The sequence below is a fragment of the Crocodylus porosus genome, unplaced genomic scaffold (assembly GCF_001723895.1).
Source record: "Crocodylus porosus isolate Cpor-Errol unplaced genomic scaffold, CroPor_comp1, whole genome shotgun sequence".
Lineage (NCBI taxonomy): Eukaryota > Metazoa > Chordata > Crocodylia > Crocodylidae > Crocodylus > Crocodylus porosus.
In genome coordinates, this window is record NW_017728926.1 from 9,533,059 (window position 1) to 9,551,854 (window position 18,796).

At 66.1% G+C, this 18,796-nt stretch overlaps 1 protein-coding gene across 1 annotated transcript in view; it reads left to right on the forward strand.

Annotated features, from left to right (window-relative positions):
• HSPG2 (heparan sulfate proteoglycan 2) overlaps positions 1–18,796 on the forward strand; it is an 85,774-nt gene that overhangs the window by 47,969 nt on the left and 19,009 nt on the right. The window contains 24 exon segments of the mRNA XM_019541720.1: positions 5,266–5,358; positions 5,638–5,718; positions 5,996–6,226; positions 6,552–6,665; positions 6,880–7,007; positions 7,523–7,609; positions 7,744–7,802; positions 8,053–8,217; positions 8,613–8,723; positions 9,025–9,125; positions 9,431–9,611; positions 10,590–10,649; positions 11,855–11,977; positions 12,135–12,287; positions 12,650–12,792; positions 14,301–14,433; positions 15,261–15,418; positions 15,690–15,828; positions 16,034–16,173; positions 16,728–16,866; positions 17,001–17,152; positions 17,572–17,707; positions 18,353–18,504; positions 18,731–18,795. Coding sequence (XP_019397265.1) covers positions 5,266–5,358; positions 5,638–5,718; positions 5,996–6,226; positions 6,552–6,665; positions 6,880–7,007; positions 7,523–7,609; positions 7,744–7,802; positions 8,053–8,217; positions 8,613–8,723; positions 9,025–9,125; positions 9,431–9,611; positions 10,590–10,649; positions 11,855–11,977; positions 12,135–12,287; positions 12,650–12,792; positions 14,301–14,433; positions 15,261–15,418; positions 15,690–15,828; positions 16,034–16,173; positions 16,728–16,866; positions 17,001–17,152; positions 17,572–17,707; positions 18,353–18,504; positions 18,731–18,795 — 3,044 coding nt within the window.

Consider the following 18,796-nt stretch of genomic DNA (forward strand, 5'->3'; position numbering starts at 1 on the left):
CCGCCTTTAGCCCCTGAGCGTGGCAGCAGCCGGGGAGCGGGGACTGGGGGTCACGCAGGCCAGAGGGAGACGGGACGTGCAGAGGCAGCAGGTCGAGCACTGCAGGGCGCTCCGGGGAGCGCCGAGCACCGCGCAGGCGCCGGGGGAGGCTGTGTGACTTGGTCCCAGGGCTGGGGCTCTCTGCTGCAGCCCCTTCCCCTCCTCGCTGCGCAGCGGGGCGGTGCGGCGCGTCTGGGGCATGGGCTCCCCGGGACCCGTCGGGCCGACATCTGCTGCGGGGGCGGGGGCGGGGGCTGCCTCGGCTCCAGCTGGAGGAGATTTCCTCCCTGTGCCGGCGGTTGCGCCGGGACGTGCCGGCCGCAGGTGGGCTCCTGGCTCTGCTCGCGTGTCCTCGCTAACCCCGTTCTCTCCTTCTCTGTCTTTCTCCTTCGCTCTCCCTTCCCCTCTAAGCAAAGGGAAACCTACTTTGCCCGGATGCGCCGTGCGCACAAGGTACCGAGCACGCTGTGTGCCGTGGTGTGATGTGCGTGAGCCAGGGGCGGGACAGGGCTCTCGCCCGAGCCCGGGGCACGCGACCGTGGGAGCCCTGCTCTGGCCAGGGTGGTCTCGCGATGCTCACGTGGGACTCGGGGTGTGCCCAAGGCGGGGAGATGGGGCCGAGCCCCATCGCCTGGCGCCAGCCCGCCTGTAATGCAGGAGGGCTCCCGTGTCCGTGCCTGGCCGCGTGGTCACGATCGCCTCAAACAGCATTGCGGCTGCACGTCTCACCGCAGAGGGTGCAGCTCGGAGAAGACCCCCGTCCCCCCAGAGCCGTGCCGGGGGCCCTGAGCATGTTCCCTTGTGTGGCAGCCCCCGGGTCATGCCAGGGGAGTCGTTATCCCCACGCCCGAGTCACAGCCCTCTCGTGCCGCCCCCAGAACAGCACGTCCCTCACAGAGGAAGAGCTGAGGAAGGCCGTGGCCGCGGGCAGGATCCCGGGTGCTGTTGGTGGCAGCAGGGCCAGGCGTGCCGTGAAGGTACCAGGGTGCAGGGCTGGATTTGGCCTGGTGCTGGTGTGGCAGCGCGTGCCTGGGCTTATCCCTGCCGGGGCGGCTCTGGCTCAGCGTAGCGCGTGGGGTCGATGCTGACTGGTGCCGGTGTGCGGACTTGGCACAGGCTCTGCCTGGGCCCCTCCTGGCATCACATGCGTGGGGCTGAGGGCTCTTGGCCTGGCTGGGCATGGGTCGTCTCTGGGAACGGGGGCAGCACGGTGTGTGGCATGGGCACGCTGGCGTATGACTCCGATGCCGTGCCGTCCTGGCACGCGGTACGCGGGTGGGCGTCTGTGGGGCTGGTGCCTCCTGCCCGGGCGTGGGGTTGGCGTGGCAGCTTCCTGCGCTGCCCCTCGCCACGTCTCCCCTCTGCTCCCTCTCAGGCCGACGAAGCGCAGCGCCGACAGGATGCCGCCATCTGGGAGCTGCTGTCCAGTTTCGCCTCCCCACGCGGCACGCTCCCACCCCCTCCGCATGCCCGCCCTCGCGCCCTCCTAGCCGCTCTGCCTCGCTCCTCCTCTTCCTCGAGGGCTTCTTCGTTCCCTTTAGCGGCTCCACTCAGGTCTGGCCTGCAGGTACCGCTCCAGCTGTGGGCGCGACATCGCTGCTCCCCGCCGCCCGGCTCTCAGGGGACAGACCCCCTCCCCTGACTCCCCAGCCTTGCCCAGACCCTTCGTCTGGCTGTGGCACGCCCTCGGCATCCCCGGCCCTGGCTGCAGCGCAGCATCGGTGCCTGGGCATCTTGGTTGGCACCGGTGCCATCAGCCGCTCGCTCCCAACATCCCACCCGTGCCCTTCCCAGGAGACAGGCTCCTAGAGCCCCCCAGCTCCCCGTCCCCTGCCCGCGGGATCCGTGCTCCCCGACCTTGCATCGCCAGCACCTGCCCTCCTGCTTGTGGCTTTGATCTCCGGCCCTGCCCTGGCTGCTAAGCCCTCCCTTGCTGTCTTCTCTTGCCAAAGCCCCGGCGCAAAGGATCACCCAGACCTCACTCCCTGGAGTCCAGCAACCTCCTGTCCCCGCGAGACCATGGGGCTGGCGATGCCGGCAAGGTACAGAGCCTTGGCCTGCCTGCTGGGTGCATGCCTGCAGAGCAGGGAGGCGGCAGAGACCTTTTGGGGGGTGCTGAGGAGGCTCTGAGCCCTCCCACAGGGATGCTGTTGGCCCTGGGCTGTCCTGCACCCCATCTCCCAACCCCGACAGCTGCTGCTCCAGGGCCGTCTGTGCCCTGGGCTCAGAAAAGCAGGGCTTGCCTTCAAGGCTGCAGAGTGGGTCTCTTCCTAAACCCAGGCTTCTGGGCACGGGGTCAGCTCAGAGGCCCCGTCTGCAGGCAGCCCTGGGGCAGCACGGGCAGGCCTCCATCCACCTGAAGGCATTGGCTCAGTCAGGGCAGCGGGTAAGCACAGATGCTCTGTAGAGGCCAAGCCAGGATCATAGCAAAGGCAGGCTGGTAGGGCCCTCAGGTCACCTCCCAGCCCAGCCCATCCCAGTTTGGACCATCCCAGCCACATACGTGAGTCCCCAAGCCTCGCTGGGCAGTACATCCCAGGGCTCCACCAGCCTCTTCCTAACGTCTAACCCAAATTGTGGACACGGAGACCAGTGGATCGTCCTCTTGCAGCAGCTCTGTTGGTCTTGGAAGACTGTCCTCAGATCACCCTGGGCTTTCTCTTTAAATGAACTAAAAGTAAAGCCCACGATGCTGAGGAACGTGGAGGTTGTAGGTGCCAACCTCTTCATCCCCATTGAACTGGGGTCACCTGGGGCGGTGACCCCCAGTATAAAAGCTGAAGGAAGTGGAAGCAAGACCTTCCTTGAAGAGAAGCAGGACTGCCGTAGTCCCTCTCCTCGACCCGTGCCGGGTTCTTGTGTTGCGTCAGGGGTGACGGTAGTTTTACAAAGAGGTTAAAGGATGAATCCAGAGACTGAACAGCTTTCATGTGAGATGTTTGCCTAGGATCCTGAAAATAAAGTGGGAAGGCAAAATGCCAAACCCAGAGGTACTTCAGCGTGCAGGACTGACGCACTTAGGAACCGCTGGCAGGAAGATGGGTCAGCTGTGCCGGGAGAATGGGAGCAGACCGTATCGCCAAGAATATTTCATGCAGGGAGATTGAAGGCAGCCCCAGAAGTAGAGTTGCCCTCCATGGTGGTGCCACAACATGGGCAAAAATGATGTGAAGTCGTTCACCATCAATGTAGGAAGAGCGCGCAGAATCCCGGCTGATCCGGAGGGAACATCTGGCCCTGGCAGCAGCTCAACACAAACTGGTTTTGATGCAGGGGATGGGAGTCAAGCAAGAAAAGGAAGCGGCGAGCTATAAACTTGGACTCCGGCTCAGACAACACCTGGATCTGAGACGTGTAACACACTGTGTCACACTCAGACTGGCCTTGTCAGCCACCAGCGGAGTCATCGGGCCTCTGACAAGGCCTCTCTCATGTATCCGGAGGACCGACGGCTGCCTCCAGATGATGGATGCGCCTGGGATGATTTGGACCGGGATAGAGGTTGCACTAGATGGAGGTCCCTTCCAGCCTGACTGCTCTGTGCTGCAAGGAAGCAGGGTGCAGGACGGCTGGCACTGCGTGGCCAGTGGTCACATATAAGCAGAAACCCTGCATGGGAGCATGCTGTGAGGTCCGCAGGGGTGGCGGAGGGCCAAACAGGGAGCGGCCTGAGAGCATGCGAGCCTGCAGCAACCCAGCGCCCTTACTAACCCCCCAGCTGCCCGCCCCAGGGGGACCGGGGTTGCCTTGGCTCTGGGAGCTGAAGGAGCCATCTGGAGTGTGTCTGGTTTGCTGAAGTGCCTGGCTACGTGTGCACCCGGCGTGGTCCTTGGTTTCCCCTCTGCCTGGAGCAGCTCAGAGGTTTCCTTCGCGGTCTGGCCACAGAGGGACCCACAGGAGGAGAGGAGTTTCCCAGGCCGTGGCTCACTCTCTAGAAATGCACCTGATGTCCTGTGAATCACCCTGGCCAGAGAGCTCGCTGAGCTGTGCCAGCTAGCACATCTCTTGTGGTCAGACTAAGCCTCCCCCGGTCGGGTTGACGTGGAGCGTCTGACCCAGGCGGCTCCAGCTGGAGGCCCTCTCCCAAGGAGCAAGACGTGGTTAGCTCTGGGTTTCCCAGTCAAGACTTCCTTGTCTTCTGGGTCTTGCCGGAGTCACTCACGGACATCCCCCTGCACGGGTTGGCACGATGCTGGGCCTTGCCGTGGTCATTCGTGGCCGTCCCCCGGCATGGATTGACATGACTTGCTGTGGTCATTCGTGGCCGTCCCCCAGCATGGATTGACATGACTTGCTGTGGTCACTCGTGGACGTCCCCCTGCATGGGTTGGTGTGATGCTGTGACTTGCTGTGGTCACTCGCGGACGTCCCCCCGTGCGGGTTGGCGTGATGCTTAGCTCGTCACCAGCGAGGTGGGGCAGCTGCGGGCCAGGGGCAAACCTGCCCGCGGCTCTCACTGCTTCCTCCCTGGAGAAAGGCACCCTTCTCCCGCACGTATCACCGTGCCAGCCCGGGAGCGAGGTGTCCAGGAGATGCCCAGCTGGGCTGTCCTCGGGTGCATGTAGAAGCCCCCGGGGCAGTGTCGCACAGCATGCACCTCCCTGCCGGGCCGGCGCTGTGCGCATGTTGCTGGGTGCTGTCCCGCCGGCTCCCCAGGCTCGTCCGCGGGTGGGGAGGGGTGCTAAGCTCGGCTCCTTCCCCTTCTACCGGAGTGACCGAGTCTTCTCACCCCTTGGCTTTCTCTCCTTTTTGCCTCTCCTGTCTCAGTACTCTCTCACCTACAAGGGTTTCTCTCTGCTCCCTGAAAGCATTTTCTACTGGCAGCTTCCCAAGCCCTTCCTGGGGGATAAGGTAATGGCCCTTGGTGCTGGGGGGTGGGCTGGGTCGGGGTCGATCCCATATCCTCTGGAGCAAGAGCATCAGGGTCCGGGCTCCGAGGCCACGGATCTGCCTGTGCCCATCTGGGGGGCACGATGGCCTCCGTTTGGGGTCTCTGTGGTGGCAGAGTCCTGGATCTCTGGCTGGGCAGCCTCCCTGTCGTGCCCCCTCTCCATCCCTGCCCCTCTTGCATTTCCCCTCGTGGGCACGGATGCACTGAAGGAGCACGGGAATCCAGAGCCACGGGTGGGTGCCCGGTGGCACAAAGCTGGCGGCCAGGTACCGGGCCAGCGGTGACAGGGCCCGGCACACCTGGCACATCTCACGGTGCTTCCCATCGGGTTGCAGGTTGGCTCCTATGGCGGACGGCTGCGCTACACCCTCTCCTACAGCTCCGGGGGCAGGGGCACCCCGCTGCCCGATGCCGATGTCCAGATCACGGTAAGCCAGGCTGGGTACTAAAGCCGGAGTTCTCCAAACTCCTTTGACACCAAGTATCTCAATAGCCCGTGTGCCTGGACCACTGCCGAAGCCATGCCCAGGGTCTCTGCTGCGACAGCTGGATGGCTTTAATCCCTGGGAAGGGCGTTGGAGGGAGGGGTGGAGGGGCTGGCACCCGGGATGCAGGGGAAACCTGGGGGGGAGGAGAGGGGAGCCTGGGGTCCCCATCCCAGAGCAGGGGCCGAGCTCTGACTGCCCCTTCTCCCGGGGTGTGCGCAGGGCAACGACATCACGCTGGTGGCCTACCAGCCCGACCTGGCACCGCGGGACCAGAAGAGCTTTGAGATCGTCTTCCGGGAGGTAAGAGGCGAGCGCAGGGTGCGGCTTGGGGCCGGGTGCCCGTGGCTCCCAGCCTCCCCCGGACAGATCCCAGCAGGGCCCCTGGGTGCCTGGCACGGGCTCACGGCTCCCCATGCAGACCCTGTGCAGGGAGGGGGGCTGTGCCCCCTGCTTCCAGGGGCTCCTGCAGTCCGGGCAGGCACAGCACGGCTGCCCACTGCCCTGTGGAGATCCCCGTTGCACCAGTCGAGCCAGTCCCCGGCTTGCAGCCAGCATGAACCTGCCCCTCTCCCCACAGCAATACTGGAAGCGGCCCGACGGGCAGCCGGCCACGCGGGAGCACCTCATGATGGTGCTGGCCGACCTGGACGAAATCCTCATCCGCGCCACCTACTCCACGGACATGGTGTCGGCCAGCCTCTCCGGCGTCAGCATGGAGACCGCCGTGCCCACCTACACCGCCCTGCCGCGGGCGCCAGAGGTGGAGGAGTGCCGCTGCCCACCGGGGTACCAGGGCCTCTCCTGCCAGGTGAGACGGGGCCCCTCAGGGCCCACCACCGGGCGCGTCTACAAGTTCATTAATGCCCTTTTGCTACTGTGCATTAAATGTAGTACCTCTAAGGTGAGGTACTAAATAAATGCACATTAGGCTGCCTTAATGCACAGTAGAGGAAGTGCACGCTTTTTCAGTGACGCTGAATGTCTTATTTTTACTGCACATTAGTATGTTAGCACGTTTTTTGACCTGACGCTTTAATGCGCAGTAAAATAAGCTGCTGTACATTAGGCGCATGTGTAGACGCGCTCCCCTCGCTGGCAGCGCGAGGGGCTGATGCCACATCTCTCCCTCGCAGGACTGTGCCCCCGGCTACACCCGGACGGGAGCCGGCCTATACCTGGGGCACTGCGAGCTGTGCGAGTGCAACGGCCACTCCGACTCCTGCCACCCCGAGACTGGAGCCTGCTCGGTAAGTCACCCTGCGGCCTCGGGCCCCGAGGCCAGGGCTGAGAGCGGACACTGCCTGCCCCCTTGCTTCTCAAGGCACTCGTGACCCTCCTCTCTGCCCACTGACGCTGGAGGAGGGTCCCCCTCCCCGTGTCCGGGGTGAGGCACGTGTCCTATGCCATGGCACGCTGCTCCCACGTGGGACCCGTGGCTAGCCCCGCGTGCCCTCTCTGCAGAGCTGCCTGCACAGCACGGCTGGGGAGTTCTGCGACCAGTGCGCCCCCGGCTTCTACGGCGACGCCACGGCCGGCACCCCCGAGGACTGCCAGCCCTGCGCCTGCCCGCTGCCCGACCCCGAGAACCAGTAGGTATCCGGCTGCTCAGAGGAGACCCCGTGGTGCACGTGGGGCTAACGGGGATGGGGCTCGTGCCCCTGAGCCCCAGACCGGCTCACAGGGCAGAGCAGGCAGAGGGCCCCTCAGTCCCCCCACACCCACTGGCTTCCCGTGCCAGCCCACCCCGGCGCCACAGAGAAGGGTTTTCAAGCAGCTGCAGGGGCTAGGAATCGGCGGCCCTGCCTCCAGCTGCCTTCCCCGAGCGCGGGAAGTGCCCGGGGTCCTGAGAAATGGGCTCTGTCGGCGTGCCCCTGCCCCCGTGCCGGCACTCGGAGGCCCCGGGGAGCTCCCGTTCTGCACGGCTCAGGGCAGAGCCAGTGCTGGGATGTGCTGGAGGCTTCCCCGCTGGGGGGGCCGGGGGCCAGGTCGCCTCTAAACCCTGCTGGGGGAGCTCGGCGGGCCCACAGTTCCCGGTGCCCTGGGGTGGGCGCGAGCGAGCCCGGGCGGCGTTTCCATCCAGCGCTCACGTCTCTCTGCCCGGCAGGTTCTCGCGGACGTGTGAGAGCCTGGGGGCCGGGGGCTACCGCTGCACGGCCTGTGAGCCCGGCTACGCCGGCCAGTACTGCGAGCAGTAAGTGCCTCCCTTGGCTCCCTCCCCCGGCCTGGCAGCCCCCAGGGGACATGGGCACACGCTCCCTGGAGAAACACGGCTCGCTGGGGCTCTTTTCCGTGTCCTGCCCTTACCCGTGCTTTGCTCCCCAATAGGTGCGCGCCAGGCTACGTGGGGAACCCCAACGTGCGCGGGCAGAAGTGCCTGCCTGTGGGTAAGTGCATGCCGCCGAGCTGGCCCAGGAGAGCCGGGGGCACCGGGGGCTACCTCAGGCCCCAGCCAGGAGCCACAAGTGAGGCCAGGAGGGAGGTCCAGGCCCCTGCTCCCCTCCTGCCCTGCCTGGGGACGAGAGGGCAGCCCCGCCAGGGGCAGCGGTGGGCTCCAGCCCCCAGCAGGGCAGCCGGGCAGGTGGACTCGGGCATGGCGGTGCTCTCCCACAGCAGTGCCCCCCTCTCTCCCCGCAGCCCGAGCCCCTCTCGTGGTCCGTGTCCACCCCACCAAGACCACAGCAGCACAAGGCAGCGAGGTGATCCTGCGCTGCCAGGCCAGTGGGAACCCACCCTACAACTACTACTGGTCTCGTGAGGACGGGCAACCCCTTCCCAGCTCCGCCCAGAGCAGGCGGCAAGGTAATGGCTCAACACAGGCGGCACGACGGTCCCACGGGGCTCCACGGCCCCCACGCATCCTGCTTCCAGCGCCTGGCAGCTGCTCTGGGGCGGGGGCTGCCGGTGGCTTGTGCCAGCGTTGCCCGCAGTGCCGGTCATGGGGCTGAGTGCGGATGGACCCATTCGCCTCCCTCCCCGCTGGCCTGGGGACATGCTGGAAAGGGGCATGTAGCAGCCATGGGGTTTGGCAAGGCCAGGAGCACCCAGCTGCAGCTTCTGACTGTGTCACCTGCACCACAGCAGCCCTGGGCACCCGGTCCTTCCCTGGGGGGGCCTCAGGGGTCCCTCTTTAGGCCCTGACCCAGGCTGAGCCGGCCTGACGTGACCCAGGGCCGTGCCCTTCATCCTCTTCCCAGGCACAGAGCTCCACTTCCCCAGCATCCAGCCCTCCGAGGCCGGCGTCTACCTCTGCACCTGCCGCAACTCGCAGCACAGCAACACCAGCCGGGCAGAGGTCATTGTCAAGGGTAAGCAGTCCGGGACCCTCAGAGCATGAGGACAGGTCCCAGTGCTGAGAATGGGCCAGTGCCCAGGGCTCGGGCTGGCAGACAGGAAGGAGCATCTGGGAGGGTCCCTGGAGCAGGACGGAGGGTCTCCAGACACAGAAGGAGCCGGTGGAGAGCAGTGACGGTGTTAGAGTCGAACCCCTTCCCCTTCACCCACCCTTCAGGTCCTGAGCCATGAGACGGGCTCCTGTGGGCATGGTCCAGAAAGCAGGCAGGGAAAAACCAAGCAGAAAGCTTTAATGTGTCCTTGTCCCCCCACAAGAGGCCCTGAGCAAACCCATCACTGTGACCGTGGAGGAGAAGAGGGTCCAAAGGGTGAAGCCTGGAGCCGACGTCACCTTCATCTGCACGGCCAAGAGCAAGGTGAGGGCTGGGCCGCACCGGGGGAGCACGGGATTGCGGTGCAATGCAAGGGGATGATGGGGGGCCAAGTCTAGGATGGCATTAGCTGCCATCCTGAGGGTCCCCAGCTGCAAGCAGGGCCCCAGGAGAGCAGTCCCCCATGGCTGGGCATTGCCAGCTCCTCCGTGCCTTGGTTTGGGCTCACTACCCACTCACCAGCTGCACATCTGGGTGCCCGTCAAAGGCAGCCTTCCTGGCGTGCCGGCGATGGGCCGCCCGAGGGTGGGGTAGGCATGGCTGACCCCCTCACTGCGGTGCCTCTGCAGTCCCCGGCCTACACACTGGTGTGGACACGCCAGAACAACGGCAAGCTGCCCAGCCGTGCCATGGACTTCAACGGCATCCTCACCATCCGCAACGTGCAGCCCGAGGACGCCGGCATCTACGTCTGCACCGGCTCCAACATGCTCGACATGGATGAGGGCACGGCCACCCTCTACGTGCAAGGTGCGTGCGGCGTCCATGGCCCCGGGCCCTCCGGGCACACGCGCCTTTGGGCACCACAGGGAGCTGGCTCTTGGGGTCCTGCTTCTGCCAGAGGGGTGCGCTTTTCTACACAGGAGATGTTGGAAGGCAGAAAAAGCTCTGCCGCTCACATCCTGAAATCCCTGCTCCCGTCCAGCTCCAGCCAGCCTCCCCTCTACCCTGCAGTAGCACAGGATGTTTAGTCTAGTTCCCAGGATGGGCAAGACATGACGTGCCAGCTCTGCCCTTGCTGGCTTGGCTTCTAACAGGAAAGCTGCAGGCCTGGCCGGGTCTGGGGGTGCCGTGTGGAGGAGGCAGCGGTCAGGGAGCTGCTCCTCGTGCCGCCTGAGACCCCCCTCCTCGTCCAGACGAGCCGAACCAGGCGGTGTTAGCCAGGGATGAGGTCTGACAAGGGTCCCGGACAAGTGCCCTTGGCAGTCGTGGCAGAGGGGCAGGGACTCAGCGGAGCTGGCTTCGACTGCTGGCTCTGCCACAGGCTGTGGGTAACCGTGGTCAAGTTGCTGCCCCGCGGTGCCTCCATTTCCCCATCAGGAGAACACTTCTTCCCACCCTCCGTGCACTCAGCGGTGCTTGTAAGCAGCCCAGGCCACGCAGGACAGTCCACGCTCAAACCCAGTCACCTCTCTGCTCCCCGAGCTGCTTTGCAAGAAAGGCACAAAAGGGGTGATGCCTTTCTCCTTTCTCGTGGCCCCGTGGTAGACGTGGATGCACGCGTCCTCCAGCTTCTCCCGCCACAACACCTGGGCCCGGGCACCAGCTGCCTCCGCCGCGCACGCGGGTGGAGCAGAGGGGCTGGGCTGCAGCTGGCGTTCTCGCGCCCCCTTCTCGCTAGCAGGCAGGCAGGAAGGGCAGCCTCGGAGCAGGGAGGCACGGGGCCTGGGGGGAGGCCGAAGGCAGCGCCCACGCGGCCTGCCATTGAACACGACGACTTGTTCGCAGCCCCTTCTAAGACCCAGATGTTTTTTGGACCCGTCGAAGTTGTGGAAGGCCACAGACCCTGTAAGTTGGCATGCTGTGTGCCAGTCTCCATCTCCACTGCATGCATGCCAGCCCCCGGCCCGGAGCACTCTCACGGTCTCGCTCTTGCTCTCGGGTGCCTTCCAGCATGGCAGGGGGGCATCGCTGCTCTCGCGCCGCCAGGACAGCGTTGGAGGGCCTGAGCCCCTGGGCAGGGAGCAGGCGGGAGTGCTGAGGTGTCCTGGGCTCTGAGCGCTGGCACGGTCCTGCCTGGTGCTCTGAGCGGTGTCTTTGCTCTGTGTCTCTGCGTGCCACGTGGGAGCGATGCTGTGTCCTGTCCTTGCCTCTTGCCCTGTCTCTGGTGGGGTTTGTTCCTGCCCCGTGCCAGCCCCCCAGAGCAGTGGCTTCATCACCAGCCACGGGGTGTGAGACCCTCCCTGCACCTCCTTCCCACCGGGCTCTGCCACGGGCAGAGAGCCGTCGGGGTGTGGACTGTACCTCCGATCCTTCGCCTGCCAGCCACAGCCCTACAGATCGTGTGCGGTGTCTGCTCCTCTCCACCTCACCTGCTTCTAGCAAGAGGGATCCGCACAGGGCAAGCGTGCCCACCCCATGGCTAGCCCCATCAAGGGAGGGGTCATTGCCAGCACCCTGGTCTTCCCGCTGTAGCAGCCATCACCGTGCATGCTTGTGTACGCATGTCCGTGTGCCCCTTCCTGGGGCATGGGCGATATACGGGGACGTGGCCACACTCACGTCCACCCCAGGAGCAGCCAGGGCAGCACAGAGTGGGTATTTATGTGGGTCCCAAACATTTCTCTGCCCGCTGGAGGACTCTGGCCTTGCTTCTCACCCCAGCCAGTGCCAGGCCCATCTCTTCCACCTGGGAGCGGGAAGGCAGCTAGTGGCATCCCGCGTCCCTGTCCTGGGAGGGCCGTGACGCCCTCTCCCATCCCCGCTCCAAACCCCACTCGTGGGGATCCCTCCCACCCAAACAGGGGTCATCCCCGCGCCTGCCCAGGGCTCTTGGACCAGGCAGGGGGTCCTGCTGCCTTCAGGGGCTCCTCGGCCACCAGCCCCGGGTGAGGAGCATCCTGGTGAACGGGGTCTGAGGTTCCCCTGCCCTCCCTGCCGCTGCTCCAAGGCTCGGGGCCCATTTGGCTCTGGAGGGAAGTCGCTGCTGCAGAGGGCACCTCCTGCCCCTGCTGCCCCGTGGCCTGACCTAACCGCTCTCCGTCCCGCCCTAGCCGCGCACGCCAGCGCGCCCACGGCCACCATCGAGCCGGCACAGCTCACGGTGCAGCCGGGCCAGCCGGCCGAGTTCCGCTGCGTGGCGACCGGGAGCCCCCCGCCCACCCTGGAGTGGATCGGTACGTGGCCGGCACCTGCTGGGGGGGATTGGGGCTGGGCTGGGGGGCGCCTCCCCAGTCCGCCCCAGTCCCTCCGGCTCCTCGGAGACCCTGGGGGTGGCACCGTGCCCGTGGCAGCGAGGCCCCCTGACCGCGGCGCTGTCCCTCCCTCCTGCAGGCGGGCAGAACGGGGTCCTGTCCCCCCGGGCCGTGGTGCGGGGCAGGGTGCTGCGCTTCCTGGCCGTGGAGCCCGCCGACGAGTCGCACTATCTGTGCCGCGTGCGCAACAGCGCCGGGCAGCACGTGGCCCGCGCCATCCTCCAAGTGCACAGTACGTCCCGGGCCGGCAGTGGGGGCAAGGCGGGGGTGGGCCAAGCCTGGTGCTGGAGGCACCACCTGACCTTAGAAGCCACAGCCGGATCCCAGGAGCATCCCCTGGGGATGAGCATCTAGCAGAGCCCATGGCTCAGCCCAAAATGATGCTTGATCGCCTACAACAGGCCCCTCGTTTTGCAGGGGGGCAGAAACAGGGGTCTTCCTGCAGGGAAGGGGGCTGGCTCTTGGACAGTCTTGGGGGAGCAGAGGAGCTGTGAGCCCTGCACGGCCCCTCACCTCCTATCCCGCTTTGCGCCCCTGTCGGGCGCTGGGCCGAGCGGGACCTCGGCTCTGACCCGCCGGCCGCGGCTTTGGCAGGTGCCAGCGTCCCGCAGGTGCAGGTGAGCCCGGAGCGGACGGAGGTGCAGGAGGGCAGCACCGTGCGACTCTACTGCAGGGCTGCCGGCTCCCCCGCCGCCACCATCTCCTGGGAGAAGCAAGGGGGTAGCCTGCCACCCCAGGTAAGGCGCCGGGGTCTGCGTGCGGGGGCAGTTGCAGGGGTGGGTGTGGGAGAGGGGCTGGAAGTGCTCTCCGAGAGCCCGTGGGTGCTGCCCTGGGACCAAACAGTCTGACCCTGGAGTAAAATCCGGGATAATGTTCCTCTTTCACAAGCAGTGGACACGGTTGGGACCTCCAAGCCTGGCTAATAGGGGCAGGGAGCTAGTTTCCCTTAAGCCAGTAGTTCCTCTCCGTGAAGCTGTGCATGTACATGATATCTGACTCCATCCCAGGGAAGGCTCGGGACAGCTACGACAAGAGGGCTTGTAGGCGCTGCGTGTCCCGTGGCCGGTGCCCTGCAGGAAGGGGGCATGCCCACGCTCCACTCTCACCTGTGCTGTCCCAAGGCCTTGGCCAGGCGTGAGCTGGGGAGACCCCAGAGATGCACGTGTGCTCTCGGTCTGGACAGCTGTGGGGTTTGGGGGTATCGGGCCCAGGGGATGCCCTGCGAGCAGGGTCCCCAGGCCCAGGCTGGTGCCCTGACGGACACCTGTGGAAGGGGTCAGCTCAGCCCTCGCCAATCCAGAGCCCACGTCCCCCTGTGCATGGGCCAGCCCCAGCGGTGTGCAGGGGTCACTCCACCAGGACCTGGGCCCAGCTGCGCTGGGGCCGCTGCACCGGCACAGCCCAGGCTGGTTTGGTTCTCAGTCCGGGAGCGAGAGACCAGCGCGGTGCCCCAGGTGCCTTTTCCCCGGCCCGCAATCCCTAGGACGTGTACCCCGGGGGAACGTGCAGGGGTACGCATGCACGTGCACGTGCAGGCGCGCACGAACACCGCCGTGCATGCACACGCACGATCGCTGTCCCTTCCTCTCTCTGACTGCTGTCCTTCTCGGTCCGTCTCTTCCTTCCCACACTCCTCCTCTCCTCTCCTGTCTCCCTGCCGGCCTCTCTCTGCTGCCAGGCTCTCTCTGCCTACGGTTTCCTCCACTTCAAAAGCTCCAGCCTGGAGGAAATCTACCAGCGGATCCTGGAGCTCCGGCAGGTAGCTCGCGTGCCCTACCTGCTGCTTCACCTGGCTGGGCTGGCACGGCAGCCCTGCTCCCTCCTGCTGTCTCTGTCTGGTGTCTCCATCCTGCTCGGCTCCGGGGCTCTGCGGGTCACGGTGCAGCCCCGTGCTGGGAGATCCGGGGGTGCAGCCGTGCTCTAGGATACAGCACAGGGCTCCCTAGCCAGGAGCTCGCGGGCACAGCCCTGGGTGTGTGCCGGCCCTCTCTGCGTGATCCCATCCAAATCTGTGCAACCCAGGTCCCAGGGGACCCGGCTGGGGTGCACGGCCTCTCTTCCCGGAGACTCTCAGCTCACACAGACTGGTCAGTAGTCACCAAGGCGGCACCCCAGCTCTCCTTCCTTCTCCTTCGTGGTGTCCCGTGCCCCTGTGTTGATGGCACCCCGCAGTGCCCCCCGCTTACTGTGTGTCTGCGTGTGCCCCGGGACCTCTGACCCTCACGGCCCTTTCCTGTGCCCACAGTCGCGCTCGGAGAGGACCGACATCGCCACCCTGGTCATCCCCTCCATCACGGTCGCCGACGGCGGCGTGTACCTGTGTGTCGGGACCAGTGCGGCCGGCGTGGCCCGGGCCAGGATCGAGGTGGTCGTACGAGGTAAGGGGTGCAAGGAGGCCTTCCTTGCTAGCAGCCAGGCGGGTGCCCCCTGCAAGACACCCCCTCCAGACCCTGCCTAAATGGGGCTGTAGCAAGGCCTTGCCCCTGTCAGTGCCTGCAGCATTAGCCACCGTTCCCCCCATACCCGAGCATCCTTGGCCGCGGCTGGTCCCCCTGCGCTGTCAAAGCACGGGATGCCCAGATGTTTCCTGTCACGGCTCCCCGAGCCCTGCTGACCTCAGCCCTGGATCGAGCAAAGCCCAAAAGTACCCATACAGCGGCTTTGCGGTGCCTCTGGATGGGTCTGCTGAGATCCAAGGCATGGGCTTTGGGGGCCCTGATGGGCTGAGCACAGCCCGGTCTGAAGGGGCTGCATACACACGTTCAGCAGGCGATCTGGGCATCTGCCCCTGCACGAGGAAAACCCAGCGGCACGAGAGGCACGTCCAGTCCGGCCACGCCTCGGACGGATGTCAGGGTCTGAACGCGCAGGCCAGGCTGCTCCAGTCGTCAGCGTGCCACACGCCAGCCTGTAACCACGCTCGTCGGGGGCTGTTGGAGCGGCAGGGCACGCTGCACGCTGAGAAGACCCCTTGCTACAAAGCCACAAGCTGTTTGGGGCAGTGACTGCCTTTTGCAGCAGGTCACAAGCCTGGCTCCAGGCCTCTCCTTGCTGACCCTGGAGCTCCTCAGGAGCCCAGGGAGTGCCGGCTGCACCGTGCTCCCAACGCAGCCCGTGGCCAGGCTGTAAATGCCCTTGCGGGCGCTGGTTTGCACCCAGTCCCAGAGCCACGCCGTGCCATGCCCCGCTCTCTCGGCCCTTCCAGCCTCAGGGGCTGTGCCCCCCATCCGCATCGAGGCATCGGCATCGCCGTCGTCCGTGGTCGTAGGACAGACCTTGGATCTGGACTGCGTCGTGGCTGGGCACTCGCAAGGCACGGTCCTCTGGTACAAGCGGGGAGGTGCCCTCCCAGCCAGGCACCAGGTACGGGGGCCCACAGGGCCGCGGGGATGTCGGGGAGCCAGCCCCGGGCACCGGGGGGGTTGCCTCGGGGGCTCTAGGTCCCCAGGCTGCCCAGGGGAGGGTGAGGAGGCCACGTCCATCCCTGCAGGCCAGAGGGATCCTGCTGGTCAGCGGATCCCAGGTAGACGTCTCCGGGCCATGCAGCACAGGGGCCCAGCGGGCCTGTGGGGACCCATCCCCGGTTTCTCCCCATCCATCACGATCTCTCTCTCCCGGCTCACGGCCCCCCCAGGTCTTCGGCTCCCGCCTGCACATCCCCCAGATCTCGGCAGCTGACTCGGGCGAATACGTCTGCCGCGTCAGCAACGGCGCTGGGCCCAAGGAGGCCTCCATCGTCATCACCGTGCAAGGCGCTGGAGCCGCGCAGGGGGGTAAGCAGGAGCTCGGGACACCCCGGGAGCTGGGGGGCAGCTTTCCCCTCCACACCCTGAGCCGGCCACGAGCCAGCCCCGCTGGCGCTGCCCTCAGGGCAAGGCGTCGCCGCAGCTTTGCAAACGCCCCGAGAGGCCTCGCCGTTCGCTGGGCTCGTCGGGGCGGGCGTGCGCTGAGCCATGAACCGTCCCTCGGCCCTTCCAGCTTCTTCCATGAGCATTGAGTCTTCGTCGCCTGCCGTGGTGGAGGGACAGACCCTGGACCTGAACTGCCTCGTGGCAGGCCAGTCGCACCCCAGCGTCACGTGGCACAGGCGCGGGGGCTCTCTGCCCGCCCGACACCAGGTACGCGGGGCGCAGCTGAGGCCCGGGGGGAGCAGGGCGATAGTCCAGCACTCGGCTCCCCTGACCCTGGGTGAATGCAGCCCGAGCCACGCTCGGGTAGGCGCCTTGGGAGCCCCCTGCCCTCCCTCTGCGCTCGGGCCAGGTCGCCCCCTCACCTCACTGTGGGCCGTCACGCATGGGGCGAGCGAAGTGTCGGGGCGTAGAGTCCCGTCTGCCGTACCCGAGGGAGAAGCGAGGTGGGAGGCTCTTGCGCCAGGCTCTCTGCAGACTCAGGCAGCCAGCAATTCATCTCTGACACTCAGCTCGCTCTTTCAAGGGTTTCTTTGCCACTTGACCATGACAGCGATGCGGGAGAGCTGTCAAGAGGCCTGGCTGCGCCTCCCCGGCCTCCCCCTCTGGGTCTTTGCCCCATGCGCTGGGGACACGGCCTCCTGGCCTGGCTGAGTGCTGCCGGCCTCCCTCAGCCCCCTCGGGACATCGCTGAGGAGCTCCGCTGGGAAGTCCCGGCCTCCCCCTCACCCGTTCCTCCGGTCTCTCCCCCGTTTCCCACGCAGGTCTCCGGCTCTCGCCTGCGGCTAGTCCAGGTCTCCGCAGGTGACTCGGGCGAGTACGTCTGCAGCCTCAGGACTGGGGACACCATTCAAGAGGCCTCCATCTTGGTCACCGTGGCCCGTGCCACTGACAGCTCCCACCGTAAGTGCCAGCGCTGCCTGGGAAGGTCTGGCCCGGGACAGCACCAGACCCAAAGCCCTCCCTGGGTCAGCGCGGTCCTCACAGTCCAGGAGAGGCCCCCAGCTCTGAGCATCTTCCCCTGTCGTGTGTCCTAGCCTCGAGCATCACCCCCCCCATTCGGATCGAGTCTTCCTCATCTCCCGTCACCGAAGGACAGACCTTGGACCTGAACTGTGTCATTGCACAGCACTCGCAAGCCCCGGTCAAGTGGTACAAGCGCGGGGGCTCCCTCCCAGCCAAGCACCAGGTACGAGGGGCTGTGGAGAGCATGCCTGGAGAGGGGACACGGGCTGCAGCGTGGCTGGTGCTTTCGCTCTGCCCTGGGTATCTGCAGCCGTTATCAGTGGGGAGTCGGTGCACAGCTGAGGGGGCCATGCCCAACTGCTCACAGTGTTGCAGCGGTGCTGCCCATGCAGAAAAGTCACACCGGTCACCACTGCCGGCCCCAGCCAGCGCCATGCTTCCCTTTGGGCCCTGGCGAGGCATCTTTCCCTTCGGCAGTGGTGGCCCCTCGGGGTAGGTCTGCCACCCCACCGGTGACAGGACAGCTGGGGAGAGCAGCAGGTCCGAGCAGGGTGGCTGCATCGCGGAGCGGCAGCAGAGCCTGGCGTGGACGTGGTGGGACAGTCCTCGCCCGTAACCAGCCCCCGGCTCCTTTCCCTGCAGGTCTTCGGCTCCCGCCTGCTCATCCCACAGGTCACCGAGGCCGACTCGGGCGAGTACGTGTGCCGCAGCAGCACCGGCACCCAGGTCCTGGAGGCCTCCGTCATCGTCACTATACAGGCCATCACCAGCCCCTCTTGTACGTGCAGCGTGCAGAAACCAGCTGATGGGCTTCCAAGGTCCAGGGCTTTGGCTTGGGGCCACAGTGCACACAGGGTCCCATGTTTCCTACCCCCCACGGGGTATGCTGTCCCTTACCCCCAAGCTGCACCCACCTACCAGGGGCAGTGGGCTCTGGTGAGCAGCCTGGAGACACAGCCCCCCTCTTGTACGAGCAGCTGAGGCTCACGCTCCAGGGCAGACACGTGGACCCCGGAGCAAGGGCTTTCGGGCAGGTGGGAAGGCAAAGCGCATCTCCCCGGTCCTCCCCTGCTGCCAGTGGTGGCAGCTGCCCGTGACAGCTCCCCTTGCCTGCAGGCAGGGACGTGGTCCCTGGGATCTGGTCAGGGTGAGCTGCTGTGAGAGCCCCCCAGCAGCTTTCAGAGATGGGTGGGGGTTGGAAATATCTCCTGACTGGGGCAGACTCAGCCTGTGGAGAAAATCCTGCAGGACGTGGTGGAAAGCCCATTGCTTGGGAGGCTAAACACTAAGCCAACGCAGAGCTGAGGCAGGGCACAGTGGGATCTCGTGGGCCGTCTCCATCTCCTCCTGGCCTTGTGTGTGATGTGCACCGAGGCCCGGCTGCGGCTGCATCTGGCACCTGACTCCCCCTCGTTTCTCCCAGCCTCAGGCATCACGCACCCCATCAGGATCGAGTCTTCGTCCTCCCACGTCACCGAAGGACAGACCTTGGACCTGAACTGTGCTGTGGACGGCCAGTTGTCAGCCCAGGTCACGTGGTACAAGCGGGGGGGTCCCCTCCCAGCCAAGCACCAGGTACAGTAGCCCGAGCAGGCAGCGGGAGGTTTTCCACTTGCCGTGGGCTCGAAGGAAGCCTGGCCACGAGGTGCTGGTGTGAAGCCACCCCGTGGCGTGTGGGGAAGAGCCAGGGCTGAGGAGGGATCCCGGAGCCGCCAGTCCTGCGCAGAGGGGACACGGCGGGATCACACGCGCCGGCACTGCCCGGGCCATCTCCCCAACCACCGTACGCCCCCGCCCCCAGGTCTCCGGCTCCCGCCTGCGGCTGGTGCAGGTCACGCCGGCCGACTCGGGCGAGTACGTGTGCCGC